This window comes from Notolepis coatsorum (genome assembly GCF_963971535.1).
Source record: "Notolepis coatsorum genome assembly, chromosome: 6".
Lineage (NCBI taxonomy): Eukaryota > Metazoa > Chordata > Actinopteri > Aulopiformes > Paralepididae > Notolepis > Notolepis coatsorum.
In genome coordinates, this window is record NC_140170.1 from 37852285 (window position 1) to 37871601 (window position 19317).

The window sequence follows — 19317 nt, forward strand, 5'->3', positions numbered from 1 at the left end:
TCGGGGCGCCTGCACAGCAAGGGAAAGATCTGGGGGAGGTAGTGTGACCCTTCCACACGTTACACTCCCCCAGTGAGAGTCCGTGCTGCCAGGTGAAAAGAAGCGGTGGGCTGGCTACACATGTGTCGGAGGAAGCATGTGATAGTCTCCGACCTCCCAGACCGACGGTAGGGGGTAGAGTGCGCAACGACCAGGAAGGGGATTGGGAATTGGCATAACGACTAACATTGAGATGGGAGAAAAACGGAAAAAGGAGGACAATTTAAAAAAAAAAAAAAAGAGTTGTACTCAAAACCAGCATTTTTCATCTCCAAGATTTCAAGCTGTTATTGGCTTGGCTCCACCCATACTAGCAGAATGCTTTGAGTGACAGCCACCCACCAAATAGCTCCGCCCATCTCCCCGTCCTTCCCTCTCAGGTCTCAGGTGTTTTTATTTCGACACGCAAAACATATACCGATTTTACTAACTAACAGCATTAATAACAATCAACAATCATGGCTGTACATTATGTTTGGGATCCAGAGAGCGACCCACAGTATGATTCAGAAGAAGAAGAAGAAGTCGATTTGCAACAGCGAGGCTTACAAATAGTTTCCGATTGGTAAGTTGATTCCACCGTTAGTCTAATGGCTTTCCGAAATAACGTTACTTACTTGATCGATCAGCCAGCTTTTGTTTCGATAGCTTGCTATAAGTAACGTTACCTTGTTAGCTTGCTTCAATAGTTTGCCAAAATGTTACTTTATAAAGAGCAGCTACCGTTTTATACAGTGTCCCCCACCCACCCCTCCTACCCACCCCCCCCCCCCCCCCCCCCCCCCACTCCTATGTACAGTTTCTACGGCAAATGTATATACTTTTTTGTCTGGGCTCTCTTTGTATCACAAACAGTACTGTATTTACAAATATGGTATGTCATAAATATATAGATGTAGCAGTACTGTCTATCTATATGTCATATATGTTACGATGAATTGAAAATGGGGGACCCTGATGTAAACAAGACGAAAGTCTTTCTCTGGTCTCCATCATAGCATCCTATAGCAGATGTGTTGGTATTGAGCAGTACTGTATTGTAGCCATTTTGATCATTGATTGATAATTTCCTTCACCCTCAAATCAATCTACTAGGTGCACGTGCGGAAATTGTGAACGGATGCCAACAGAGGCTGAGAATGTCTGCTGCATGGAGGTTCCCCAGGTACAGTAGTAACACAACCTTGCATCTTGGTAGCACTGAAAACCATGCATATGGCTAACGATTTAATTTTCTATATATATAGGTCAGACGTCGAATTAATCAGGAACCCGATGGACTACTGTGCATGGTTGTTCATCCGGGATTGCATCCAGTGTGCTTCAACCCCTATACCATCCAAATGGCAACGAATATATACAAGGCAGATTTTGGCCGGATACCAGCCAGCGGAATCAATAAGTAAATAATATTTATTACAGATTTATATATTTTTTTACAGGTGTTTCTCCATCTTGCATCTCTCAGACTATACTAATCTTTCTTGCAAACACAATCTAATCCTTATTGCACATCCCATATAATCAATGCTTGCTACTGTCCAATGACATGACATGACAAATGGTTATTTCACAGCGTTTTTTTTTTTTATTTGTGCATAAATATAATACTTCTTCCATCTTTTTCTTTAGCCGTTTCAGATATATCGCGTACAGGTGTTTTGTGGCCTGGTGTTGGGGATTCTTAGGACGCAGAGTGAGGGTAGTAATCCCTTCCTGTGTAGTGGTTCGAATCCGCACACCGAATTTCCGGATGCTGATGGTGTCTACACTGGCTTCAGACCGGTACAAGATTGAAGTGTGACACATAGGCGGCAACCGCTTCTTCCATGGAAGGCCTGTGGAACTGTGCGCACAGATGTTCTGGGATGGGAATCTGCTCAACCACCTGGAGATATGGTTGGGGGTCACGAATGACGGAGTCAAACAGGAGCTCCATAAGCTGGTTGACAATGAGAAATTGTTATTTGTTTTGTCATGTTAAAAAGGTTATTATTTATTCAATTTATTGTTATTAATGCTGTTCCACTGTAAGTGGAAATATTTTTCTATTTATATAGGTCATGTGTGTGCAATAATAAATGTTGATATTTTGACTTACTGACTGTGGGAGCGATTTTCCTTGGTTTTATAGTGTGTACACCCTTTTTGGCCTTGGGGAAGCTCATTTTGTAAGCCGGGGCTCCCGAAGCATCTGTAGCTTGCTGGCGGTTTGAGTTTTCATTGAAATGCATTGCAGCTAGGTATAGTCTGAAAGGAAAATTTCGATAAGCAATATATTTGTAGTTGATCTGAGGTTATCTAATGCAACATAATGAGTTATTTGACAAATCAGGAGTCCATAATTAGTCATTTGTACACAATATAAAATACCTGCAAAGCATTCCAATGTATGAAAAGACAACGTTTTTTGGGGCAAAACGTAAAATCACACTGTGATAGGACTCCAGTGAAGACGTTTGATGGTGTGGACTTAGTTTGGAGACATCTTTGATGATCCTTGTGTTTAGCAGAACCTTCTCTAGCTGGTGGGCCGGTCTTGAGTCTAAAGTAAAAAAGAAATTGCATTCAGATATTTCATTAGAGTATATTACAGTAGATTAGAATTATTCAAGCAAGTATACATTTGTAAATCACACCAATCTAGAATGAGAACATAAATAAATATGTTGAGTATATAATCATGATGAAAGACAGACAGACATACCAGGTTTAACCCACTTGCTACTATCTCTCGATACACGGTCAGCATGAAGACAACGTGGATAGAGTGGTTCTTCGTCGTGTTCATGTACATTCATCATGTGATTGAGACATGACTTCCACTTAGCCACCCTCTCAGCGGGCGTCTTCGATGTGGCAGCTGTCCAGTAGAGGTGGTTAGATATGTGTGGGCGCCATTTTTTTTATCACCTTGCAGTCTTTAGCTTGTGCAACCTTGTCCAGCTTCTTAGACAGACCTTGAATTACATAACATAACATTACATAACAGTCGTCAATCTAAACAGAACAGGATAACAACATCCTAAGGGATTGAATGTGGGATGCCTTTCGACATAAGTGTCATACCTTTGGCCACGTGCCACACATCGTAGAAGTGTTTGATGCCCAGATCTCTCAGGTACTTTTGAATCTGCGGGTGACGATCTGTGACAATACAGTCCAAGGTCACATCTCGCTCCTTCAGAAGAGCGAGGCTTCTCCTCAAGCCCTCCTTCTCCATATGGTAGCTGCCCCCCACCTCATTGCTCTGTTGAGGTACAAGCAAGGAAGGGTAGGGAAGAGCAATGAAATAGCCTTTTCAAAATAGTCACCAGTGTCAAAAACACTACATTCCCCCATCCCACAATTTCCATTTCCTAACCCCCGCTCACACACACAGCCAGACCACTTCACACCTACAGCGATTCAAGATTCAAGAGCGAGAGCTTTGTGAGATGTGTTTGTTTGAGCACAATGAAGGGTGCGGTGTCTTCAGACTTGTTAATTACCTGAATTAGTTGGACGTCTATGACATGATTGGTGGCGAGTTCCATCACAGAGTAACTACCGTACTTAGCACTGTGGCCTGTTGAAAATAATAATAACAATTTCAATCAATGTAGTGCAATATTAAAAATGTATTCATAAAGTAGAAATTTGACATTGGGGAGCTTTTTCTAACCTGGAGAGTCGGCGCGCATGTCACCTCCTATTATCACCATCTCCTCCTGGCTTAATCTGGCGAGTGTAACGTCTTGCTCGGTATTCCACATACTCATAACAGCCGGTTCCAAGAACATCTTGGCGTGTTTCCGAAACGCTCTGTACTTGATTGTCGAGACGTGTAACGCATTGAGAACCTAAAAGAATAAATGAATAACGCTTTGTTAATATGCATGTGTGAATCACAAACAAAAACATAATGTATATCTGACTTGTCAATCAAATCAAATACCTTCTCCATTTGGGTGAAAGATGAGCCAGTGAAAAAAACAGCTGCCGACAGCTGGATATTTCCAGCTGGTGTGCTCCCTATGATTGGTTGACTGGCCCACTTTCGGCTATATTTACAACTCGGGCAGACCTGGGAGACAGCCAAGAAGGTCCCTCACGTAGTCTTCTTGATATGACATCCAGCATCGCACACCAGACACTGTTGGAATAATTCCAGTAGACTGTCTTCGTAAACGATGTATTTCTGGACCTCATAGATTGGTTTTGACGGTTCCCTGCTCACTCAAGGGAGAAAAACACAAATAAATAACACGGCACAACTATACCGCTTTTCAATTTACCGGCCATGGAGATTTTTGTAACAACTTACGCTACAATCGAGGGCTCGCTCATCAAAGAGTCAATGTTGAAAGTGGAATCATGAGGCTCTGGAACGTCTATCGAGCTGTAGGTCACTTCATCGTCATCAGACTCCAGTCGTGGTCTTTTACTGGGTCTAAACGCCTTCACAGGTGTTGACGTGGAGGGACCCTGTTGACTAGACCAGTAGCCAGTAGTTGTGGTCCCCACCCCAACAGATACAGACACGACTTTCGCCTGAACACCTATTTACAAAACATAGTTTAGTCAAACAAGGGAGACTATAGTTCAAACTGTACATAATTATTGCTGTGAATTTTGAGCTCAACATGAAGGAAGGATTAGTCTTCTGTAGTGTGGTAGCGAGAGGTCAATCCTCTGTTGTGTGATAGTGAGTTACACGATATCAATACAGTTCAGTACATCATGCTGCTATTTAGCAAACCAGTCAAATGTCCGCTGTCTGCAGTGTGGTAGTGGGAGGCCCACCATCTGCAGTGTGGCAGCGAGAGGTCAATCCTCTGTTGTGTGATAGTGAGTTACACGATATCAATACAGTTCAGTACATCATGCTGCTATCTAGCACACCAGTCACATGTTTACTGTCTGTAGTGTGATAGTGGAAGGCCCACCCTCTGCAGTATGGCTTTACTCCTAGAACCCACCTCACCCCTGCCCACTTTGACAACCTAGGATGGCTTAGAGTAGACGACAGAGTACAGCAACTTGCAATGGGCCTGGTCTACAAGATACACTACACGACCAAGGTACCCATGTACATGTCAAAATACTTCCCAAAGGTCAGTGAATACCACGATCACAACACCAGAGGGAGCTCCACAAATCATGTTAAACCCAGATTCGGCTCAAATAAGGGACTAAACACGTTTCGCAATTATGCCACATCAATGTGGAACGCCCTACCCAAAGCTGTAAAGGAATGTGGATCACTACCCACTTTCAAAACCTCTCTCAAGGGACACCTACGGGAGACTGCAATTCAACACTGGCCCCTGTAAATATCCTAACCCAACCCCCTCCAATGTACAGTCATTTACCTAGTATGGTTTTGTCAATAGTCCAATGTACAATTTTGTTTGTTTGTACAGTGTCTCCCCCCCCCCCCTCAATGTACAGTTTTGCTTGTATATACAGTGTGCCCCCCCCCCCCCCCGACCACCTCCAATGTAGATTACCCAGTATGGTTGTCAATATCCCAGTGTACCCAACCCCCCCCCCACCCAACCTCCTCCAATGTACAGTTTCTACGTCAAATGTATATACTCCCTTTTCCTGACTCCTTCTGTATCACAAACAGTACTGTATTTGCAAATCTGGTATGTCATAAATGTATAGATGTAGCAGTACTGACTATCTGTATGTCATGTATGTCATATATGTCCAGATGAATTGAAAATGGGGGACCCTGATGTAAACAAGACGAAAGTCTTTCTCTGGTCTGCATCCCCTTAACAATTGTGTGTATTGAGCTGTACTGTATTGTACCCATTCTGCAATCTGTTAATAAAGTTTTCAATCAATCAATCAATCAGAGGTCAATCCTCTGTTGTGTGATAGTGAGTTACACGATATCAATACAGTTCAGTACATCATGCTGCTATCTAGCACACCAGTCACATGTTTACTGTCTGTAGTGTGATAGTGGAAGGCCCACCCTCTGCAGTATGGCAGCGAGAGGTCAATCCTCTGTTGTGTGATAGTGAGTTACACGATATCAATACAGTTCAGTACATCATGCTGCTACCTAGCACACCAGTCACATGTTTACTGTCTGTAGTGTGATAGTGGAAGGCCCACCCTCTGCAGTGTGGCAGCGAGAGGTCAATCCTCTGTTGTGTGATAGTGAGTTACACGATATCAATACAGTTCAGTACATCATGCTGCTACCTAGCACACCAGTCACATGTTTACTGTCTGTAGTGTGATAGTGGAAGGCCCACCCTCTGCAGTGTGGCAGCGAGAGGTCAATCCTCTGTTGTGTGATAGTGAGTTACACGATATCAATACAGTTCAGTACATCATGCTGCTACCTAGCACACCAGTCACATGTTTACTGTCTGTAGTGTGGCAGTGGAAGGCCCACCATCTGCAGTGTGGCAGTGAGAGGTCAATCCTCTGTTGTGTGATAGTGAAAGGTCGACCTTCTATCGTGTGGCAGTGAAAAGGCTAATCTAATGTGGTGTGGTAGTGAAAGGGTCAACCTCCTGCAGTGTGGCGGTGAAAGGGCCAACCTAGGGCCAATCTACACCATACTGGGTCACATTATGCTATACTAAGTTACATTACATCACACTGAGTTATCAACTCCTGATTCAAGGCCCCGGTTAAAAATGTGCTTTAGTGATTGGTTGGGGGGGGAAGGGTGTTGTCTGATGAGGCACAAAACTGGGTGGGGGGGGGGGGGGGGGGGGGTTATATGTAAAGGCTATTATATATAGCTGCCAAAACTATGTGTGTTGGAATACATTAATTGCTAATTGATCAGAAATGTTACAAACCTACCTTGACTCTTGACATGTGACCGTAGTGTTTTCATAGACAGCTGTGTACCAACAGAACGTATATTTGGGTTGTCGGTCTGGCAACTGATGTCCCTCGAAGCTGGAGGCAGGCGTACATGGGCGCTGGAACTTGTGGCCTAAGAATGACCAAATAGTAAAACAATTACATTATATAATCCAAGCCACAAATATGAATAAACTCACCCACCGTCGAACACACAGCGAGGCTTGTAAATAGTTTCCGATTGCTAAGTTGATTACACCGTTAGTATAATGGCTTTCCGAAATAACGTTACTTACTTGATCGATCAGCCAGCTTTTGCTTCGATAGCTTGCTATAAGTAACGTTACCTTGTTTACCTCTCACTAGTTGTGTTTTTTTATTGAGCAGTTATGACTAGCTTGCTTCAATAGTTTGCTATAACGTTACTTTATAAAGAGCAGCAGTTATATACAGTAACGTTAGATTGTATTGATGATAACTCAGATAGCAAAAAATGAGTGAATCAACGTTGAAATAGGGTTCAGCAGAAATATTGAATCTATGTTGAAGCCTGACATCTAAATTATATAGATCGTTGTCTATGACCCTAACGTTGAATCAACGTTAGGTGTCAACCATAGCTGATACTATATCAATGTTGATTCAACCATCATCTAAATGGTAATATACATGCACATTTTAGTTGATTTTATATTGAATCAATGTTAGACATCAATGTTTATTCAACCATAATCTAAATGGTAATCTACATGCACATTTTAGTTGATTTTATATTGAATCAATGTTAGACATCAATGTTTATTCAACCATAATCTAAATGGTACTCTACTTGTACATTTGTAACTTGTACATCTACTTGTAACTTGTAAAGTTAAGGAATCAATACTGATTAATGTACATTTTACATTAAAATATTGCTGCTGATATGTATACATCATAACATTACATGTTGTTTTCCTGCTGTTAAACACACTATTGTTAAATAAATAATAATAAAATTCTTATATGACCATATTTCCAAAAATGTGTGAACAAAAATTACAACATGGCTTTTAAAATGAAAATTAATTTTTTTCTAGGGTATCAGAACTTCCAGTGACTAAAACTTTACAAAAAACAAATAACAGACCTTATAACAGGCTTTCATTAACAATATAGCCACTGCCAGAATAGTGACACACATATTGTGTGTGGTGAGCACACGCATTCATGCACAACGAAGACAAGATTGCAATCATTTTAACTATAAATTTATGAGCTCAAAGTATGAGCTCACTACTGACTGAAATGTCCAACAAAAAGCATCAATTGTCAAATAATATTGATCACATTAACTAGACTAGATGTTTGAGGAAATTAGAAAGGGAACAACTTAACCCTTGTGTCTGATCAGATTCGTATTTGTTTGATAACTTTGCAGTGATGAGCCAACATAATATGTGGCATAATCTTTTAATTATCTTGTTTTTTTTTTTACTCTTCATAAATTGTTTATTCCACTTCAGCCCGATCATAACCACCACATATTATTTTTTTTGTCATATTTAACAACTCTTTTCAGAAAAGTGGGAGTATTTCATTACAAAAATAATATAAAAAATGGTTATGATCAGGGCTGAAGTTGAATAAAATATTTATGGAAAAGAAAGTGGGAAATTATTTCAACATAATCTTTTTATGGAGTTTTTCAATTTAGTCCCCTAATAAGAGTATAATACTTTAGTTTTCAGACACAAGGGTTAAATATAAACAATGGCATAGGATTTGAATTTAAACACAGTGGAGCTTAGATGATCTACAGTTGTCCACGACTTATCCTCCAAGGCATCTGCTATATAATAATCTTCAGTGTTATTAGTAGGTTACAGCAGTAAGCATTAGTTTGCTCAGTCAATTATGGCCAATTCGTTTTATATTGTTTAATACAGTTAAATAAATAGATAAATGAAAAGCAATTTTTTTTGGACTACCCCCCCCCCCCCCCCCCCACTGTACCGAAAATAATACCGAACCGTGTCTTCAAAACCGAGGTACGTACCGAACCGTGGATTTTGTGTACCGTTACACCCCTAATGTTTCTATAACTCTCTCCCATATAACTCTCTCCCATACCCTTAACACCAACCGCTGAAGTGCCCTTGAGCAAGGCACTAAACCCCCAACTGCTCCAGTGGAGTTGCTCAGTGGCCAACAGTGTCAGACTGTGGTTGTACTGGGGCCTAACAAAATTAATAGTTGGTTTCAGGTTGGTTGTCAGTTTGGCCATGGGTAGGTAGGGAATTTATTTTATTTTATTTTATTCTTTCCCACGGCGACTATGGATAGGGAATTTCTTTATTTAATTAAAATGTTCACAACAACATGGATGCATGTACTCTGCCAGCATGTTTAATATCCATAATACTAAATGTTTGACTAAGATTTCTATGAAACTTTATTAAAAAAAAAAGAAAAAAAACGTTTTTTATTTTTTTTTATTTATATAATTTTTTCTAAAAACTCATAAAATATATTGGGTCGCACCTAAATCGGCAGGGTCGGTCGGCAACCTGAAATCAACTATTAATTTTGTTAGGCCTGGGCAGCTCCCAGGTGTGAATGGAACTCTGTGAATGTGAAGCAGGGCGTAGCTGAAAAAGAGCATCTGTGCTCAGCGAACCTACCCTGGGTAAATAAAGGTTAAAATTAAAAATAAAAAAAATAAACACTGCAAGAACAGGCTGAAGCATAAGTCATTCAAGTAGATGCCGTCCATGGAAGAACAGTGTCCAGGGTAATTCCTTGTACTGTATGAACCAGGGAAACAGTGTGCTGGGGTACCCCAAGTTTGACTCTGGTTCGCTTGACAATTAAGTTTGGGTCACTTCGGTTCCAAGAACAGGCTGAAGCAGCATATTCAAGTAGATGCCGTCCATGGAAGAACAGTGTCCATCAGGGTAATTCCTTGTACTGTATGAACCAGGGAAACAGTGTGTGCTGTGCTGGGGTAGCTGTGCTGTGCTGGGGTACCCTAAGTTTGACTCTGGTTCGCTTGACAATTAAGTTTGGGTCACTTCGGTTCCAAGAACAGGCTGAAGCAGCATAAGTCATTCAAGTAGATGCCAGGGTAATTCCTTGTACTGTATGAACCAGGGAAACAGTGTGTGTGTGCTGTGCTGTGGTACCCTAAGTTTGACTCTGGTTCGCTTGACTTAAGTTTGGGTCACTTCAGTTCCTTGAGATGCCTCCCTCCCGGTCTGGCGCATAACGAAGCCACTTCTTGACAGTTTCGCTGTAGTCCTGGTCGGTCAGCTTGGGGTCAAACTGTCGAGCAGCAGCTGATAGACACAAAAATAAAAAAGGGAGGAAGAGAGGTGAGATGATGTACGATGATAAGAGCACCCCTCACTTCACACGAGTGCGATTTTTTTTAATCACTCAATTACTCACTCTGTAGGTCTACAGTAACAAGCTACAGTCAGCATCCAGTTAGACTGGACAGGAAAGAGAATTAAGCAATCGCCTAGCCTGACACCATCTAGGCAATACAATGTGTATCCATGCACTTCTAGATCTATCACAGTGTTTAGAGGGTCTATCACACCCTCTAAACACTGCTAGACCCTCTAAACACTGTGACAGACCCTCTAAACACTGTGACAGACCCGACAAACACTGTGACACCTCTAAACACTGATAGATCTATCAGTGTTTAGAGCAGACCTGGGCATTGTACGGCCCGCGGGCCGGATGATTCTGACCGGCCCGCGAAAGATTACATGATAATAAAAAAAAAAAAAAAAAAAAAAAAAAAAATATATATATATATATATATTTTTTTTTTTTTTTTTTTTTTTTACTTTTTTTTTCATGTCAACGTTCACACGCACAGTATACGCTTAGGAGACATGCTCAGAAGATGTTGGTTCTCTTTTGATCCACCTACATATGTGAACAGACATTCTCAGTCATGACGTTTACCAAGTCCAGGTACAGATCCTCTCTCACTGATGAACATCTGGCAGCTGTGCTTTGCATCTCCACCTCAGACATGCAACCTGACTTTGATGGACTTGTTAAAGCTCAACAGAGACTGGATTTCTCACACTGAATGAAAAAAAAAGAACTGAAGAACACTAAAATGTGGAAATATAACAAGTGAAATGGGACACTTGATATTTTTTTTTCTTTTTTTTGCACAGTTCTGAAAACATTAAATGTTTAATATAGGCATGTAAAGTAAAAAAGGCTACAAAACTGGGACACTTTTCTTTACACAGTTCAGTGACATGTCTTGTTTATTTTTGCTATAAGATGATGTGATGTCTTTAGAAAGCTAAGAAAATCCTTGTTTCAATAGTATATGAAACTCAAAATGCCCTTTGTTATTAATGTTTCACATTTTGTTTATCATTTTGGAAATAAATTCTATTTGAATAAATTATATTTTTGAAAGCTAACCTCACCTTTTAATTACCAAATAATAACATACACTCTTACCAGGGGTCAAACCAATGCCATGTACTGCTTTTTATATAGAAATAAAATTTATATTATGCATAATTGAGTTTGGAATTTTGGCCCGGCCCCCCAACATATTTTCAGTTGCTCATTCGGCCCCCCGGGAAAAATAATTGCCCACCCCTGGTTTAGAGGGTGTGATAGACCCTCTAAACACTGTGATAGACCCTACAAACACTGATAGACCCTCTAAACACTGTGATAGACCCTCTAAACACTGATAGACCCTCTAAACACTGTGATAGATCTATCAGTGTTTAGAGGGTCTATCACAGTTTTTGTCGGGTCTATCACAGTGTTTGTCGAGTCTGTCACAGTGTTTAGAGGGTCTGTCACAGTGTTTAGAGGGTCTGTCACAGTGTTTATAGGGTCTATCAGTGTTTAGAGGATCTATCAGTGTTTAGAGGGTCTATCAGTGTTTAGAGGGTCTGTCACAGTGTTTGTATCAGGGTGGGTGTCGTCTTAGTCTAGTGGTGAGAGCTGTGTTTGTTTCAGGGTGGGATGCTTAGTCAAGTGGTGAGAGCACTCAAACCACAACTACAATCATTGTTGGTTCGACTACCGGTAACTTTTTGACTTTTGCTGACTTATACAAGACGTATGAGGATATAACATAATGTACATTATGTACCTTTTTTCCTGTGGTCGATCATTTACATCTCTCTTGAGACTTGTGGTGCCAGCTAGCTAACATCTATGATGAAATGAAACCTCACCAAATCTTTGCTGATTTTGATCGAGTCCTTGAACACGGTCCAAACCACAGCCTCGTTGCAGGCGGGGGTGGTCAAGGAGCCCAGGTAGCGGTAGTACTTGGTACGATCCACTCCTTCTAGCAGATCGTCCAGCGAAAGGCCTGCTGGCAGGGACGCGTGCTGACCTGAAGACGAAGAGACACAGACACACTTTCTCAGAGACGAAGAGACACACGTCCTCAAAGAAGAAGAGACACAGACACACATCCTCAAAGAAGAGACACACATCCTCAGAAAAGAGACGCAGACACACATCCTCAGAGACACAGACCGGTTAACTGTCTGTTGTGTGATAGTGAAAGGGTTAACCGTCTGTAGTGTGATAGTGAAAGGGTTAACAAGTCTTAAAAAGTATTACGTTCATAATTCTCCATTTAAAGCCTTAAAAGGTCTTGGTTTAACTTGTTGAACCCTGCAGACAGTCAGCCTGATAGGAGATGATTTAACTTGTTGAACCTGCAGCCAGACAGGAGATGATTTAACTTGTTGAACCTACAGGCAGACTGATAGATGATTTAACTTGTTGAACCTGCAGCCAGACAGCCTGATAGGAGATGATTTAACTCTCGTTGGACAAGGCAACACATATCGAAACATCCTCTTACCTTTCAGCATGACGTTGCTCAGGTGGGAGGTCAAGGCGTTCCAACTGGCAGGTGAGTTAGTCGCATTTCCAGACATTTCCTGTCAAAACGCAGTCATGGTTTAGCGCTCGAGTCTATTGTACCCTGTTCTCTCACACACACACACACACACTAAAGCTGTCCCCGAAGCCTGTTTTTGGGATTCGAACTTCGTCAGGGTTTTTCAAACGGACATTTGATCCTACGTTTTTAATTAAAAAAAAATCTTTAAAAAAAAAAATGTATTTCTTTTTTTATATATATAAATATCCTCAAACTAAATCCTCAATTTGAATAAAGTGAGTCTTTTTCTTTTATTAAATCAACTTTCTTTAATGAATATAATTCATCAGTTTTTAATACTATAATATTAGTGTAGCCTAATCTCTATCTGCAACTGTGAAGAAAAACCCCATTGGTTTAAACAGAATGAATAGACATAAACAATTAAAAATAATAGATTTATTTTTTTAATTAAAAATGAAAATTTTCTAATGTTGATTTAGAATTTGAATGCCAACGTAATGAACGAAGGTCCGAACGTTCGAACACCCAAACACACACACACACACATCCTCACCTCGTTGAAGAAGCCGAAGGCAGCCAGCCCGGTGGGGTCGGCGACGCCCAGCGACGTGTTCCCGCCGTAGGACGACTTGAGGTTCACGATGTGCATCTGAGGGGAAGCCATGCGGGGGTTAATGAACATCTGGGGCTCAAAACGCTCGCCTGCGCCCACTTCTTTGGACTCCTTTTTCAACGCACCTGCATCTTTTTTCTATTGTTTCAATGGTTTTATATGAACCTACAGGCAGACTGATAGGAGATGATTTAACTTGTTGAACCTGCAGCCAGACTGATAGGAGATGATTTAACTTGTTGAACCTGCAGCCAGACAGCCTGATAGGAGATGATTTAACTCTCGTTGGACAAGGCAACACATATCGAAACATCCTCTTACCTTTCAGCATGACGTTGCTCAGGTGGGAGGTCAAGGCGTTCCAACTGGCAGGTGAGTTAGTCGCATTTCCAGACATTTCCTGTCAAAACGCAGTCATGGTTTAGCGCTCGAGTCTATTGTACCCTGTTCTCTCACACACACACACACACACACTAAAGCTGTCCCCGAAGCCTGTTTTTGGGATTCGAACTTCGTCAGGGTTTTTCAAACGGACATTTGATCCTACGTTTTTAATTAAAAAAAAATCTTTAAAAAAAAAAATGTATTTCTTTTTTTATATATATAAATATCCTCAAACTAAATCCTCAATTTGAATAAAGTGAGTCTTTTTCTTTTATTAAATCAACTTTCTTTAATGAATATAATTCATCAGTTTTTAATACTATAATATTAGTGTAGCCTAATCTCTATCTGCAACTGTGAAGAAAAACCCCATTGGTTTAAACAGAATGAATAGACATAAACAATTAAAAATAATAGATTTATTTTTTTAATTAAAAATGAAAATTTTCTAATGTTGATTTAGAATTTGAATGCCAACGTAATGAACGAAGGTCCGAACGTTCGAACACCCAAACACACACACACACACATCCTCACCTCGTTGAAGAAGCCGAAGGCAGCCAGCCCGGCGGGGTCGGCGACGCCCAGCGACGTGTTCCCGCCGTAGGACGACTTGAGGTTCACGATGTGCATCTGAGGGGAAGCCATGCGGGGGTTAATGAACATCTGGGGCTCAAAACGCTCGCCTGCGCCCACTTCTTTGGACTCCTTTTTCAACGCACCTGCATCTTTTTTCTATTGTTTCAATGGTTTTATATGTACAGTAAAGTACAGTACAAATGTCATTCAATCAATCACAGTGCAGGTGATTGATTGATTGAACATTTTATTAACAGATTGCAGAATGGGTACAATACAGTACGGCTCAATACACACAATTGTTAAGGGGATGCAGACCAGAGAAAGACTTTCGTCTTGTTTACATCAGGGTCCCCCATTTTGAATTCATAATGAATTGTAAGTAAGGGTGCAATTAGCACCGTGCAATACATTCTTTGTGGATCTAGCCCCCAGTCTGATCCCTAGTCGAACCCGTACCTCCATGGCGTAGCGCTTGCCGTTCACCGTGTGCTCGGACCCCTTCACCTCAGAGCCGTTGCCCCAGTGCAGGTGGAACTGTAGGCTGTCGTAGGCCTCGGACAGACCCCCCCCGGACACCTGCACGCCACTCCTCAGAGTCACTTTGACTGGAAGACAAACAAACAGAGGGTGGGTTCAGCTACGTACCGCGACGCTACGGGTTCAAATCCTGGCTTATGACCTTTCGTCGAATTGTCATGGTGCACAATTCGTCTAACTAAACTGTCCCTCTATTCATAACTGCCCTCTATTCATAACTGCTAAACTGTCCTCTATTCATAACTGCTAAACTGTCCTCTATTTATAACTGCTATTTGCTAAACTTCTCCGAAGTTGCCTACTGCAGCTTTAATAATCCAAAACACAGAATAATGCATTGAGTTTTAAAGCACATTCTTGCATACAAAAAAATAAGTTATTCCAGAAAGCCAGGGCACAAAACGTTGAATAATAAACTGAACAAGCATAACATGCACACAGAGTCAGACATGATGGGGTTGTACAAGAGCATGTGGATGAAAAACATCTCCATACAGGCCTACATGTCCCCGTCCTTAACCACCCCTAGGTCAGGGGTCTGGACTGGGAGAGAGGTCCTCTAGTCTAGGTCAGGGGTCTGGACTGGGAGAGAGGGCCTCTAGGTCAGGGGTCTGGACTGGGAGAGAGGTCCTCTAGTCTAGGTCAGGGGTCTGGACTGGGAGAGAGGGCCTCTAGGTCAGGGGTCTGGACTGGGAGAGAGGTCCTCTAGGTCAGGGGTCTGGACTGGGAGAGAGGTCCTCTAGGTCAGGGGTCTGGACTGGGAGAGAGGTCCTCTAGGTCAGGGGTCTGGACTGGGAGAGAGGTCCTCTAGGACAGGGGTCTGGACTGGGAGAGAGGTCCTGGACAGGGGTCTGGACTGGGAGAGAGGTCCTGGACAGGGGTCTGGACTGGGAGAGAGGTCCTCTAGGACAGGGGTCTCCAGGGGGTCTTCTTGTTGGGATGGAGGTGATGCACTGAACACAAACTACACCCAGACTGACTGGAGACTCGAGTGAAAGGAATCCTGTTTCTCCTCAAACTAGAAACTCTTTACAAACAGTCTGGCGGCGTTGTTCTAAATGACTACTAATCATCCTGTTTATTTTTGTTCCTCTTTATGTGACTGAATACTATCGTTTATCAATACATGTTCCCTATAGTTTATCAATACAGGTCCCTATAATTTCTCAATACAGGGTCCCTATCCTTTCTCAATACAGGGTCCATATCCTTTCTCAATACAGGGTCCCTATCCTTTCCCAATACAGGGTCCCTATCCTTTCTCAATACAGGGTCCCTATCCTTTCTCAATACAGGGTCCCTATCCTTTCCCAATACAGGGTCCCTATCCTTTCTCAATACAGGGTCCCTATCATTGCTCACCTGTCTTGCCGGTGTTCTCGCTCTCGTACAGGGCAGAGGTGTTGCCGTAGTTGACGAAGGAGAAGGCAGTGAGGGCAGAGTCCTCGGTGGCATTAGCCTACACAATGTCGATGGGAGACTGTCTGGAACCATTGCAATGGTCTGGGGCGATAGTGGGCCAGTGGCTGTCACCTGGATACAAAATATAGTATAGTTTAGTAATACATAGATATTATATGATGGAGTGTTAAACATTTTTTAAAGTGTCTAAAGTGAATGTTAAAAGTGAGTGTTTAAAGTAGAATGCGCCAACATTATGGGAAATTATCTTATCGTCTTCTCCAGAGTCAGACAAGAAGATAGATACCAGTTTCCTCTCTGTGCATTCAGTAGAAAGATATCCTGCTGAAAGCTAGCCTAGCTTAGCGCAATGAATGGAAACAGAACAGGCAAGCTAGCCTAGCTTAGCACAATGAATGGAAGCAGGTACAGACCAGCTAGCCTAGCTTAGCACAATGAATGGAAACAGAACAGGCCAGCTAGCCTAGCTTAGCACAATGAATGGAAGCAGATACAGACCAGCTAGCCTACTGTAGCACAATGAATGCAAGTGGATACAAACCAGCTAGCCTAGCTTAGCACAATGAATGGAAACAGAACAGGCCAGCTAGCCTAGCTTACTGTAGCACAATGAATGCAAGTGGATACAAACCAGCTAGCCTAGCTTACTGTAGCACAATGAATGCAAGTGGATACCCACCAGGGGATCATCCCTATGTTCCCCGGGTTCTATGTTCCTCGCTTTGATTGATTATAATATGACACTCATAGCAGAATTAGTTATCAATAACCTACCTGTATAAATGTTAAAAGTTGTTGCAAATATTTGTTTTCCCTCATAAATATACCACTATATACATTAATTTCTTATATTAGTTTTAAAATGACCATTTAACAGTTTAACAGTGCTCTGAAAATGCTCTGAGAACATGCGGTCATCATTCACTGTTTTAAGCACAAACACATTAGGGAGGGAGGGAGAGAGACAGGCCCGGCCTGTATGCCTGCACCCTGCCATGTTGGTTTACCATGACTTTTTAGCAAGCAAGGTAGCAGCAATGCTAAGCTAACTGATTGTGCCAGTGTATCCTGTTAAAGAATACATCATAAGCCACATTTTGAAACGTTACTGACGTTAGCCTACATAAAATGTATAACAGTATACAACAGGTGGATATCACTAAACACCAAAATCAAGAAACAATCATAGCTAACTGCTAACGCTACTAGCTAAATTAGCTTCAGCTAGCAGGCATGAATAACTGTTAATATAATATTCTCTACCATGTAAAAACGAACACGGCACTACTCCGCTGGCGTTTGCAATCGAAAGCATACATACAACATACAACATACAACATAATCGACATTATTGCCATGCAGTACTCACCGATGCAGAGAGACATGAGGTAGCAGCCAGGAAGCTGCCGCACAGGTGCATTCTGGGAGGCGGGGCAGCACAAGTGCAGTGCAGTCTGGGTGATGAGACAATGACGACAGCATGTTGAGCAGCATCCGTTGATTCAACATTTATTAGATATTGGCATTTCAATCATTAAAATGCAACCACAAAACAATATTGATTCAATGATATGTTTTCAACATTAGTCAATTGCTTTAAAGGTTAATGGGTGATTCAACATCAATCGTCGACCTTAACCAAAAATCAAGCATTGTGACCATAAATCAACATTGAATTAACACCTTTTGCTATCTGGGAACATACCTCACCCCACCCCCCAAGGTTCCCCCCCACACACACACAGTGAACGTAGCTAGCAACAGTTAGTTAGTTAGCTGGCTAATTACGACATATCTACTTACTACTTGTGTCGGGTCCCGAATAGTAGGTACAACTCCTTTGTTTAGCACCATCCAGGATGCCACGCCAGCATCAAAAAGACCTTGATTGACAACGTCTTCGGTGGAAAAATGTGCAGTACAAACCCGAGTATGAGACGTTGCGACAGAACTAGGAGGGTCCCCAAAAACGAACTTGTTCCATTGCTGGCGAAGTTCGGCATCCACGGGAAAAGCGTGCAAAGACGTATTAGTAGCTTTACAGCCAGGAACAGAACATGTTCTGCGGGGTTTGCTCATCGTGGAAGATATGCAAGTGACTGCACTCCTGTTTCTAGGTAGTGTACCACTCTATTCGAGGTTGAATGGGGGCGGGCATTAGCTCCAACCACAGAGCCAATCGCATCACTGTGCGCTACCCACAGCGCCCAGTGACGTGACTCAGGCGTTCAAATCAAAATGACCCGATTTACTAGAGGACGAGAGGGGCTGGGCTGAAACGGAGCAATCCGCCAATATGGTATTTAGACCCTAAAACACATTGATACGAACTCCTATTACTATAATACAATGCTAGAGACTGAAAAATGTCATTTATAATGCATGGGACCTTTAAACACATTGGGTGTTATTTTTCTTTAGTCCATCAGCTTTATGACTTTGAAAACCTGAAACCCATTTCACACTTTCATTGGGTACAATTTACGTACCCAATTAAGTTATTTTGTTTAATTTCATCCGAATCTTTTAAATGAAAGGTGGAATGGCATATTATGCATCTAAAGCAGCTAGGGGAGGGGAGATAATCATTTGTACCACCAGAGAGCAACTCAAGGGGCTTGCAAATAGCGGCACATGTCATTATCACACTAAATCTGACAAATCATGTGATTACAAGAAAATCGTTTACAAGTTCCCTTTAATGGTCACAAAAAAAGCACCACATGAATATTTGATGACAGATCTTTCCATCATCCTGTGGACACTTATTATTCAACAGACCATGTTAAGCAGGCTTAATATCAGGAGTAGATATAAATGTTTTTAAAAAGATAATTTGTGCACCACCACACTGAGCAATATGGATTTCTTCTCATCTTCATCAGTGGCATTTGCGGTAAAGAACTCAATGTGACTGTAAATAAGGGAAACCTTAGTTGCCTTTCGATAAAAGTTTAAATAAAGATTTGAAATTAAATTAAATGTAGTGAATCGTTTCACAGTATTCCTCCCA

The 19317-nt window shown here is 41.6% G+C and overlaps 1 protein-coding gene across 1 annotated transcript in view; it reads right to left on the minus strand.

The window, feature by feature from the left end:
• Window positions 1-1816: 1816 nt before the first annotated feature.
• Window positions 1817-19317, minus strand: part of LOC311229444 (carbonic anhydrase 4-like) — a gene marked incomplete at both ends in the record, with an annotated part of 42904 nt that continues 25403 nt past the window's right edge. The window contains 6 exons of the mRNA XM_084315528.1: window positions 1817-1927; window positions 12078-12241; window positions 12722-12800; window positions 14301-14396; window positions 14802-14950; window positions 16245-16341. Of these exons, the coding sequence (XP_084171654.1) occupies window positions 1817-1927; window positions 12078-12241; window positions 12722-12800; window positions 14301-14396; window positions 14802-14950; window positions 16245-16341 (696 nt within the window). The remainder of the gene's footprint in view (window positions 1928-12077; window positions 12242-12721; window positions 12801-14300; window positions 14397-14801; window positions 14951-16244; window positions 16342-19317) is intronic.